At 43.1% G+C, this 12,236-nt stretch overlaps 1 protein-coding gene across 1 annotated transcript in view; it reads right to left on the bottom strand.

The window, feature by feature from the left end:
• The window catches only part of LOC310796737 (two pore channel protein 2-like), a gene marked incomplete at its 5' end in the record, with an annotated part of 42,363 nt that overhangs the window by 26,313 nt on the left and 3,814 nt on the right, over positions 1-12,236 (bottom strand). Inside the window, 11 exons of the mRNA XM_083658973.1 lie at positions 631-686; positions 3,052-3,129; positions 3,779-3,904; positions 5,100-5,267; positions 6,501-6,639; positions 6,747-6,917; positions 7,601-7,811; positions 8,044-8,173; positions 9,349-9,438; positions 9,680-9,871; positions 11,960-12,049. Of these exons, the coding sequence (XP_083515099.1) occupies positions 631-686; positions 3,052-3,129; positions 3,779-3,904; positions 5,100-5,267; positions 6,501-6,639; positions 6,747-6,917; positions 7,601-7,811; positions 8,044-8,173; positions 9,349-9,438; positions 9,680-9,871; positions 11,960-12,049 (1,451 nt within the window). The remainder of the gene's footprint in view (positions 1-630; positions 687-3,051; positions 3,130-3,778; positions 3,905-5,099; positions 5,268-6,500; positions 6,640-6,746; positions 6,918-7,600; positions 7,812-8,043; positions 8,174-9,348; positions 9,439-9,679; positions 9,872-11,959; positions 12,050-12,236) is intronic.

Here is a 12,236-nt window from a genome sequence, read left to right as displayed (position 1 = left end):
TGATTATGATTGTTATGATCGGCACCGTATATATTTGACCCATTGACGTGCCTAACCCCAGTCAAAACATTATATTATGTCATGTGTGCAGTGTTGGGGGTAACTCATTACAAAAGTAACATATTACATGTAATATATTACTTTTAGCAGTAACTCAGTAATATAACTTATTACCAATAGGATTGCAGTAATTTATACCAGTTACTTTGTCAAGTAACACAAGTTACAAATTGAGTTACTTTTTTTTTTATATATATATATCAAAGCACATATTTAAATAAAGATATAATAATTTCCTCATCAAATTGTGTGGTTTTTATGCAAATAACCACTTAGATGACAATAACAAAGGAAAACAATAACATTTAGAATTTTGTACAGTTTACACCGACTTCAAGATGGTTGAAATTATTTTTCAGCATGTTTCCGAGGCGGGGATGTCATTCTGCTACTGCTGTTATTTTGGTGAAAGTAATGCAAAAGTAGAGTAATAAATAAGTCTACACAGACAGTAATATTGTAAAGTATAACATATTACTTTCAAATGAAAGTAACTAGTAATATGTAGTATCTTACATTTTGAAAGTAACTTGCCCAACACTGCATGTGTGCGTCTGGTCATGCCTTTACCTGTATGGCATCTTCAATGAATATGACCGCTTGCTGGATGTAGAGGGACTCGTCATCTGTGAGAAACAGTTTGAGAAGCATGACCATCTCCAACATCACCAACAAATACTGTCAGACAAACAGTCCAGGCCAGAGCTGCTGCAGCGCGGAGATGTTTGTCCCTAGAACTGGTTGGATCAGGACCTGAGAAGATCAAGTTTCTTGGGGCTATTTAGGAGAGCTTAAAGACAAGCCGGGGTCTAAACTACAGCTACAAAATAAATAAATAAACATCTGGAAGGGTTGAAGTCCACTCAACTCCAAGGGAAAGCAAAGCTACTCTTATGAATAAAGAACTATACTCATATAATCAAAATGAATAGAATACTATGCTAACATCACAGGAAACTTGAAAGCTTCAAAATATCATCGAGCATAATGGAGTAAAGCAAATATACATAAGAAATACCATACTATAAGGCTACCATAAGCTCATTATTAAGTACCATGGACAAAATACAAGTCCCTATATTGTGGGAATATTATAATGTACTATAACACAAGTGGCCACTGAATGGCTTGTTGTTTTAAGCATAAAACCAATATAATGTGATACTTCATTGATATTGGTAGTTAAATAAGCTCTATAATAATTTTTATATATAATATAAAAATATTACTCTCCCCTCCCTCCACAGAGAGCTCAGAGAGTCAGAGTCTGGAGCTGGCTGGGATTCAGTGTGTTGCTCAAGGGCACTTCAGTAAGGGAGTGTTGTCAACATGGGGATTTGAACCCTTGTCTTTTCAAGTCTCTCTAAGCACACATATACAATGTCTGCTGATTAACCAATCCCTATAGAAGGCTTAAAATCAAATGTATAGCACAGTTCATACAACAGTGTAGCCCAAAGCACTTTAGAAGAAGGAGCTTAGGAGCCTACAGCGAGGAGGACAGTGGTGTAGTCCCAATGTAACGCGTGGGAACGGCGTTCCCATACTTCTCCAAGGGGTGTTTTGTGTGCGTCAGTGTGTGTGCATGTCGAGCCAATAAAACGAGTGAAACTTGACAACGTTGTCATTCGTCCTATATTTAAGGTGGCCTGAATTATTCACACAGCATCAACTCGCAGCTTGAAGAGAGAAGGAAACATTCCACCTTAACTACGGTATATTTAAGGTGGGCTGAATGATTCACACAGCATCAACTCACGGCTTGAAGAGAGAAGGAAACATTCCACCTTAACTATATTTAAGGTGGCCTGAATTATTCACACAGCATCAACTCGCAGCTTGAAGAGAGAAGGAAACATTCCACCTTAACTATATTTAAGGTGGGCTGAATTATTCACACAGCATCAACTCGTGGCTTGAAGGAAAAGGAAACATTCCACCTTAACTAGCTACAGCGCGGGGGAAACCTCAGTTTAATAAAAGCTATACTGAAACATACTGGCTTTTTCAGCATCAAAATATTTTTTTTTCCACCAGTACCTCACTATAACAAGTAAAGATGAAAAAGGCAGCCAAACATCCTTTAATTTTTCGGACCAGCTGCTAAAAAGGTACGTTTACAAGCATGAAGAAACAATGTTAAAAGCGTGTTTCTTTTCAACGCGGTTGAATCAAAAGTTAGCCTTAATCACCCCATTGCAATTTGCATCGCCAGATGCCAGTTGTGCAACTTGTGTGATCGCTGGTTGAGAGATTGTTTAGCTGTTTGTGTTGATAACTGAGTCTGCTCTGCTGTGCCCATATACATATTTTAGTTTCAGAGCTGCAAATGTCACGGGCTTCTGCAGTGTTTATAGAGGACACAAGTTAGTCGTGTGTCAGTGACAGTGGTTTGCAGCACTTGAGGAATCCGTGAGTTTGCTCATTTAATTCGTTGATATAAGCGATTGCCCCCCGAACGATTAATTAATGAATAGGCTGCGTGAACGTTAGCGTGTGTGCGTGCGGGGGGGGGGGGGGGGGGGGGGCGCTTTGTTGGGACCTGTGCGTGTGCAGGTGTTCCCCATATAGGTGCGTTCCCCCACTTCTCAGCACTACACCTCTGACACACACACACACACACACACAGAGAGAAAGAAAATTCAACATTATGTATTAAGAGCTGACCTGGGGTCAGCTCAGGGAATGTACGGTTTCATGATGAATGTCACCTCACTGTATCCCTTGTGCCATAACTATGCCAGAGGTCGCGTTGTCAGAGTGTCTCAGAGAGGTCTATGGAAGCTCTGACTTACCAGATAACCTGTTGCCTAACTCCTAATGTCAGCACATTCTCTACTATGTCCTCGGAAGATACGTAAGACACTGGTCCAATCTGACACACACACACACACACTCGCGCACGCACAGGCGCGCGCGCACACACACACACACACACACACACACACACACACACACACACCTGTTGTCCTCCATAGCAGGTGCAGGTACAGATGGCATCCAGGTATTCCTTCTGCCACTGATTTCCCACCTGGTACATTTTGCCGTCGTCGTAACACGTGGACTCATCTGGAGGACATGCATCAAAGACACAATATTGCATCAAGATGAATAATGCTGGAGTACACAAACCAATTTGAGATCATTAAGGAACCATAACGAACGAAAGACACGTTAACAGTAACACTTGTGATACAGGATGAGTGTGAACCACCAGCGTGTGTATCTATTTGTTTCTGAACTTTGTGTCCATCAAAACGGATGGAAATCTGCCGGAGACGGGCGCGTCATCAGCGCTGCCTGACAACAATGGACAGCTGTCATTGAAAATGAATTGAAATGTGTGTGTGTGTGTGTGATAATTGCTAGGCAATAATAATATATGATAATAAGTTGATTATTTAACGTGCTTACATGAACCATATTGTGATATACAGTATATTGATATCGAGAAAGATCCTTATGATTATCGTGATATTGATTTCAATTGTATCGCCCAGCCCCAGTATACCCTATTTGTCCTGTTCTCTCCCTTCTCTCTCTAACATAAGATTGTTTATTAATAGTGCTTAGCTAGACCTAGCTAGTCATATTCTCTGTAAAGCCCTCCGAGACATGCTTGTTGTGAAGTAGGGCTTAAAATAGACTTGACTTGTGTGTGTGTGTGTGTGTGTGTGTGTGTGTGTGTGTGCGCGTACGTGTACCAGTCTTGACTTACGTGGCTCGCATTTGAATTCTCCCTTGCCATTACCCAGGCAGGTGCAGCTCATCATGTGACCGTTCTCCGCGTGGCGATCCCATTTCTCGCCGATACGGTAGTTGTTGCCATTGTCATGGCACCACTCTGAAGGAGGGAGGAAGAAGAAAAAGAGACAGAGAGAGAGGATCAAGGGAGTGTGGGGAGAGAAGGGTGAAAGAGGAGTAGATAATGATGTAAGGGGAGAAGATATTATTTAATGAGAGCGTCCCCCAAACCTAAATTCTGTTTCAAACGTTTCCCGTTCCCACTGAGGAGAAAGACTCACATCATAGTCACACACAGAATGTGACACAAGGTACTGTAATGAACATTCCCATTCTGCAACACACATTTCTATCCACATATTTTAACATCACATCCTCCACAATGAACCTACATTCGCAAAATCACTCCTGATGTGGAGGAGAGAGTACATTAGTTCCCAGTGGAATAGAACCCATCGCGCACGTACACGCACACATACCCAGTCCATGCGATTACCTTGAATATATGACTTTCATATTCAATTGCTCGTCTCAGTTTTTGGTATCGTCAGGTTATCGATATGGACAATACAAAAAACAGACCGAGGCTGGCCAGTTAGCTTAGCTTAGCTAGCAGCTATCCCCTCTTACTGCAATGTTTTCACTGCTGCTTACAAACATGGCAGAGAGGCTAACATGGGCAGACCACAGGCAGAATATATTGAGTTTCCATACAGTAGCCTATATGATATACAGGGTATGGAAATCACCATACCGATATTATGAATAATATATATAAAATAATGTATAGAACTATATCATTGCACATTATAGTATATCCGATACAAAAATAGAGAGCAATTTACTGTAAATTAACAATTTAATTATTGCCTGCCAAGGCTGCCCATGCTCAGATTATATTACTGTGTTGCTCAGCATAGAATATTACAGTCCATGTTCTATGCAGTTTTGCACTATAGTGAAGGAATTTATAAAATGCAATAAGTATCAATCAAAAAAGCTTTTTAATTAGATACAATTTTGGTTCTCCTGATCCATATAAGACCTATCAGCACCAGGATGTAGATGTTCAGATGCTTTGTCCATATACTATTGCCAGATCGGGGGGTCCACCATGCTAATGCACGTGCTTCCATTCCTCACTTTCAGCCCAATCAATGAAATTATACAAAATCTGAGACATATTCATTCCTCCACTTTATATAAATTCCTCAAGTAAATCACATAGAATCATTGGACTTCTATGGTGTGTCTGCAAAGCATGCTGGGATGGGGTTAGTAAAGCTGCCACTCACTGGATGAATCACACCTAAAATGGCCGCTGCCCAGGCCCAGGCAGCGGCACCACAGCTTGAAGCCCGTGTCAGACATGCGCTCCCACTCGGAGCCCACCTCGTGGTAGGTGTGTGTGAACGTGTCGTAGCACACGTCGCGGTTGCCAGACATGGGGAGGTCACCTGGGACTAACGGTGCAGCCACATCTACGCGTCATTTGACCCGGGCTGACGCTTGGCTCTATGGACGCTTGACGCTTGGTGGGCGTGGAAATCCGGAAGCAGCAGCTAGCTCCCAAGCTAGCTGCTGCTAGATTTACTTTGCTTCTTTGAAAATTGGTGTTAGAGAGGAAGTGGAAGAGGACAGGAAGGGTAGGATAGGTCCTAGGACGAGCTCAATTGGCTAGCTTTGTACTTTGTCAAATTCCACCCCGCCCCCTCTGTTGCCCACTGTCGCTTCACAAGCCTGCTACGCGTCGCTTGGTCTCCCAGCATGCTTTGCGAGGCGTCGAGCAGCATGTTCCAATACAAAGTGGATGGGCAGTAGCGTCAGCCCGCGTCAAACGACGCGTAGATGTGGCCGGGCCGTAAGAGGGTGGAAGGAAGAAAAAAACTCTGTTTACAAATGTATCCATTCCATGTGCTTTACCGTGGCCTGACTTGTTCTTCCTGCCACCGAGGGAGAGAGAACATAGTCGGGAATTAGTTTGATTTGCCCCAAATAATCACAGTAAATTCAATAGAGCTCAACAGTCACGTGACTGTCCGTGACGTTTCCAGCCCCGGAAGTAAGTTCCCCCATTCATTTTCTCCATAGATATTTGAAAAAGAAAATCCTTATATGATGAGTTTTAAGGCTGGAACCAAGCCAACCCGTGACTTACTGTATCTTGAGTGACCATAAAACATTTCAGTTGGAGCAAAAACCAAAAATGGCAAAGGCGGAAAAAATAAAATTGTCGTCTCTCCCCTCTCTCTCCCAAACTCGTTCTATAAGGATTTTTCTAAATGTCTAATGGAGAAAATGAATGGAGGAATGTCACGTGACTGTTCAGCTCTATACAACTATCAATGCAATGGCTATAAATGTAACACTACGCAATCAGCATTATAATTAGGGCAATATACTGTAAATGCCATGTATTATTATTATTATTATTTATAGTAACATTAGACAAGCAACTAACTTTGCTGTAGCTAAAGCATTTACTATAGATAAATGCATATCAAACTCAAGCTTTACGAATTGGCCTGTATAATAAACAAAATGGAGGACATTACAGCCACAGATAGAACTAATCTAATCAAAATGAGAATGAAGCACTGTTCAGCGTGCTTTGCTTCCATGTCTAACACGGTGAAATAGAAGAGAAATCATCTCAGCGTGCGCTTGGTCTTTGTCAGTGTGGACTACTTCTTTACCAGCATTGCCAGCGGTGATAACTTCCTCCAGAACCTTCTCTTTAGCCCCGCCCCTCATGGCCTCTACTATCACATTATAGGACGCTCCAGATGTCAGTCCAATCAATGTGGCACTGGTGGACGTGCCAGGAAGACGCATCTATATGGAAAGGGTAGAGAAAGTGATTAGAATGTGTGTGTCCACGTGCGATTACGTGTGTGTGTGTGTGTGTGCATGCGCGTGTGCGTGCGTGTATGCGTGTGTACCTGGAAGTCCCTCTCCTCCAGGTGTGTGATTGGGTTACAGGACACCACATATTCGGAGCTGTGAGGGATTGGTTGCCAGGAGATGATTGTGATTGTCTGCGCTTCTTGTGGCAGCTCTGTCTCATTGTCGGGGAAACCAAAGGGCAGACCCGGCAGAAGACCCTCGCTCACCTGCAGGACCAAACACACAGTGAGCAGGGCTGTAGTGGGGGAAAAGGCTATGTCATGCCCTTATAAAAAAGGTGGATAAAACTATAAACTTCAGTCACCCACGAGACTAGATACAGTAGATGAGACGAGAAAACTGAAACCGAATCATATCCCTATAAATAATGTAAATATAATTTTATTATTATCATCACAACCTCTAACAGAGAGGAACCACGTTCTCCAGGAATGGTACCAATAACCATTCTCATTCAAATATCTTGAGGTGAGAGGTCAAGGGACCCCTTTGAAAATGGCCATGCCAGTTTTTCCCTCGCCAAAATTTAGCCCGACTTTGGAGCGTTATTTAGCCTCCTTCCTGACAAGCTTGAAGCTAACATGACATGGTTGCTACCAATAAATGCGCTAGGTGTTCTAGTTTAATATGCTAAGAATAGCTTCACTCTAGCCTAAAGAAAAATCCTGCTAGGACCAAGGACATCTACGTTTAAAATATGTGCATTTTCCATCATAAAATGGCGAGTAACCGCTATGCTGTATTTAAAAAGGTACGTAAACGGTGTGTACGCCCCACTACAGCCCTGAGTATAAGGACAGGACAATTATAACATTGTAGTTTGTTCAATATAATAATTGAATACAGTATTAAACAATAGCATAAAGTACATGACAGAACTCTCACTCACCCTGACCAAAGGTACTCCATTTCCATCTTGGCCTGTAAGAGGGATGTAGATCAGGGGGTCTCTTGCAGTGGGTCTCTGGCCCTCTTTGGGCCCGCTATTGATTCCGTTATTAGGGCCCAGGTTCTGGTACTCGGTGTAGATGTGCTGGCCCTGCTGGCCCGGTTGGTTCTGGCCACCGGTGCCAGCCAAATGGACATGGTTGGAGTTGAAACTGGATATAGGAAGACATGCAAGGAAGGGTGGGAGCGAGAGGGGAGGGAGAGGTAGAGGGGAGGGAGGAATGGAGAAAGGGAGGGAGAACAACACAGATGATTGCAAAACTCAAGAAGCAGAATAAAACGTGAGGACTATTCAAATGCTTAGCAAGAATAGCTGCTTCTGTACATGCATTGTTCTGCCTAATGAATAATAGCAGCAGTCAGGATGATTGTGCCTGGTCTCACCTCTTGTCATTGAAGGGCTCTGGCACATCCAGGATGTCGGTGCTGGGTCGGTGAGGGACAGGAAGCTCGGGGACCAACAGCTGGTGATCTGGAAGTGACTCTGATTGGACGAGAGACAGAAGTGTGCTGGCTGTAAGAAGCAGGCAGGGCAAAGCAAAAGGTACAGATCCGCTAGCACTCGTAGCATGTTTGTACAGTGCTCCTATTCACCTTATGTTCCAACACAGGGGTCAGCCAGTTACTTCCTATTGTGTTTACACTTCCTGTGACAGTACAGTACTATAGTGAGCAGGTCAAACAGACGGTGTTTTGAACAGGAAGTCATAACACAACTGGGTCAAGTGGGCGGGGCTACATAAGGTGAATATGATCACAGGAAACTCATGAAACCTGTCCATCTCTGACACTGCAGTACACAGGGAAATAATGCACAGCTCGGCAAGTTTTAGTGCTGTGTTGTAAATCAATGAAGTCTTATCTTTAACCTTTATTTAACCAGGTAAGTCATTAAGAACAAATTCTTATTTACAATGGCGACCTGGCCTTCTTCAGCCACACACTGCACACACCAGCAGTGTGTCTGCGGTCCATTTTGACTCCTGAACCCTTTGCTTTATAAACCAAGCAAGAAACCATTGTAAAGTTGCCCATGACTGCTGACTTGAGATCATCTTTCCTTACAACAAATACTAACGTCAACCTTTGGTAAGGAAAAAATATAAGCAACCATCAGATTTTTTTCTTTAGGCACAGCAGTTACAGAAGGAAGCCAGCAGGGTGCAGCATAGCTCTAAAACGGCAGGAGATTTGTAATTTCCCTTTTTTCCCTTTTTCTTTATCTATTATCTTTATCTACCATTCCAGCTGAAAGGAAGTCATATACAGTATATTGTTATACAGTATTGTTGCATTGGATGCCCAAGGTAAGACTAAATAGTGATATATTAATAAATGAGTCTGCATGTAAATGTAGTTATAGTTACTCTGAATGAGGGCTTTGTTAACAGAAATATGTATTGCTGTGGGCTAAGGCCTTTGATGTTTATGAGAACCATCTAAACAGGGGGGGAAGCTCACAGACGCCGCCTGCAGGAGTAATGCATCATTACAGTCAGATAATTCAATAACATACACTGACAATCCAGCACATTCAGACACAATAAGATAAGATTACAATTAAGCTCCAAATTGCAATTCCTGACAAGGTCTCTCTGACATAGATTTCAGAATCAGCTTTATTGGCCAAGTACAAGGAATTTGACTATGATTTTAATTTTGATTTTGATTTGATGTGGGTGCACTTACGGGTTCTGGCCTTGCCCACTAGAGGTGTGCTTCTCAATGCATTCTGCAGGGCAACAATCTTAATGACGTATTCTGTTCCTGGTTTCAGACCTATGACCAAACACAACAAACACAATCTTAATGACGTATTCTGTTCCTGGTTTCAGACCTATGACCAAACACAACAAACACAAAATGAAAAGATTAAATAAAACAAACTACAAAGACGTCTTTTCAGTACAAACTCATCCATTCCGAATATTGACAGTGTATGTATGCATGCATGCATGTATGTATGTACGTACACACATGTATGTACAGAGCTGATGTAAATCTCATGCTCCACACTCACCGTTGATAAAAGCGTAGCTCTGTCCGGCGTGTGGTCGGGGGGTGAGTTCTAGAGGGTAACCCCCTGCCTCCTCATAGGTGACGTAATAGCCAGTGACGCCTGGACTGTGAGACGGCTCCCAGGTGAAGGAGATGCTGCTGGGGGTCAGGGAGGTGAAACGGATGTTGGTGGGAGGGATGACCACCGGTTTGGCTGGAGGAAACAACAAGCAGCCAGTTATTTTTCATAAGAAACATACATACATAGCAAATGTATCCTCTATACACACTCCATCAATTTGGGCAAAAACTATAAAGCAAATAAACGAATTGCTCGGGAAATGACCGTTAGACATCATTAAAGGGATATGCCAACATTTTGGGAGAGTACTCGTGCACTCACCACGCAATGAAATAATAATCCAAAGTTACGGGAAACGGCCATTTTCCAAGTAAATCCATTGCCAGAACTAACGCGGTGGAACCAAAGTTACTTCCGCGTTTGCCTGAGGCACATGCGCTGTGTGCAGTCATCAGTACTTCCTGGTATTTATTTCCTTTGAAAATGACTGTTTCCCGTAACTTTGGATGATTATTTCATTGCGTGGTGAATACACAACATGTACATGTGAGTGTTTCTGGCGCTGTTGGAATGTGTATTTTTGGTGACTGAATGGTGGCAGGCTCGTGTACCGTTTACTACCATTCAGCTGCTAAGCTCACTAGCAGGAGGGGTGAAACCCACTTTCTACTGCTCGCACAGGGAAGAGAAAGGCATCTATCCACATTCTAGTTTTACTATCGGGAATATGGCAAATAGGCCAATCTCCCAAAATGTTGGCATATCCCTTTAAATACGTATCAAAACCAATATTTGGGCAAATGGCAGCTATTACACACGCACGTGTGATCACACAGGGATGTAGACATCTTCTTCCTAATACTAAATAGTACCGTAAATTCCGGACTATAAGCCGCGGCTTTTTTCCCGTTTTTTGGCCTTTTTTGCCCCCTGCGGCTTATATAACGGTGCGTCTTATCTATGGATTTTTCCAGCAAACGGCCACTCGGGAACCTCCAAAATCTATGGATGTTGGTATGAGGCAGAACGAGAGCAAGACAGACATTATGAGAGCGAGACCCTGATTGGATGATGTTGCAAAAAATGTGCCTCGCGACCTGATTGGAGCACTGTGCCACTACTCTCTCTCAGCCACTACGGTAAAACACCCTCCCTCCCTCCTCCCTCGCTCCGGGGGGAAAAAGGCAGCGATTGAGCCTGTAAGACAGTCTGAATGAAATTGAATGTAACATTCCCAATTCTATGTATTACATTCTAAAAAACTAACAGCAACATTTTGGAAGGCTAAGCCACACAACTAGCTCGTTGTAATCTAACATCATGCTTCAAAAGATGGAGAACTGGCTGTGTTACGACGATGGCGGCGATTGAGCCTGAAAGCCATGTCTGAGACAGTAGCGAGACAGGAACAACAACAGCAGCAGCAGCAAAGGATCATGCACAAACCCGAGACGAAAGGGACTGTCCGTCAGGGCGCGGACGACTGTGTGTCAGCAACTCCCTCCCGACTACCAGGAGAAAATTACAAACTTCGGCGAATTCACACAAAGAAAGATCAAGGAATATTCCATCGGACCGGAGCAGATCATAAATATGGATGAAGTGCCTTTGACGTTCGACCTGCCTCTCACTAGGACTGTTAACAAGAAAGGTGAATCGTCCATCACGTTGAGAACCACAGGTCACGAGAGAACGAATTTCACTTGTGTTCTTGGCTGCACAGCAGCTCCCGCCGATGGTGATTTTTAAGCATCTCACAATGTGTGATTTTGTCTGGGGATTAGTGACCTGACTTTTGTTTTGTTGAAATGTTAATAAATGGGAGCTTCCCCAAACAGCCATCTCTTTCCCGACAATCCCCTCTGTGCACGAAGCCTTACATATGGTAATTAAACATCAAAACACCCGCGGCTTATAGACCGGTGCGGCTTATAGAAGAAAAAAATAGTCACCTTTGAAGGTGCGGCTTATAGACCGGTGCGCCTTATAGTCCGGAATTTACTACCTACAAGTTAGCACATTTAGGTACTGCCATTTACCCAATCATTGGTTTTGTATAAGTTACATACTGTACGCATTTAATGATGAGTTCACCCAAAGAATTACTGGAATTTATCTACTTTCTAATTTTGCCCCAAATTGATAGAGTGCATATTTTGATGCTGTGGCGTTTGCATCCATTTTTGAGCATGCCAGAGTTGAATGGTTAATGGATATTACCTGTGGTGGCAGTGAGTGTGAACGGGGAGCTGCGTCCATTCCCATTCAGAGTGTAGATGTTGATCTTGTAAGTGGTTCCTGGCTGCAGACCTGAAGAGTGGACACACATAGGTTAACGGGGTCAGTGTGCGTGTGCGTGTGTGTGCGTGCGTGCGTGTGTGCGTGTGCGTCCACTTTCATATCCCTAATAATGCACGACCACGGATCTAGGTTGACAATTGAGTAATGTTAGGGAAGTATTCTTATGTGTGCACATGTTTATATATTGATCTATCTT

This window comes from Poromitra crassiceps (assembly GCF_964638095.1).
Source record: "Poromitra crassiceps genome assembly, chromosome: 23".
Classification (NCBI taxonomy): domain Eukaryota; kingdom Metazoa; phylum Chordata; class Actinopteri; order Beryciformes; family Melamphaidae; genus Poromitra; species Poromitra crassiceps.
The sequence above is the reverse complement of the archived record's forward strand: the minus strand, read 5'-3'. Positions and strand labels throughout refer to the sequence as shown.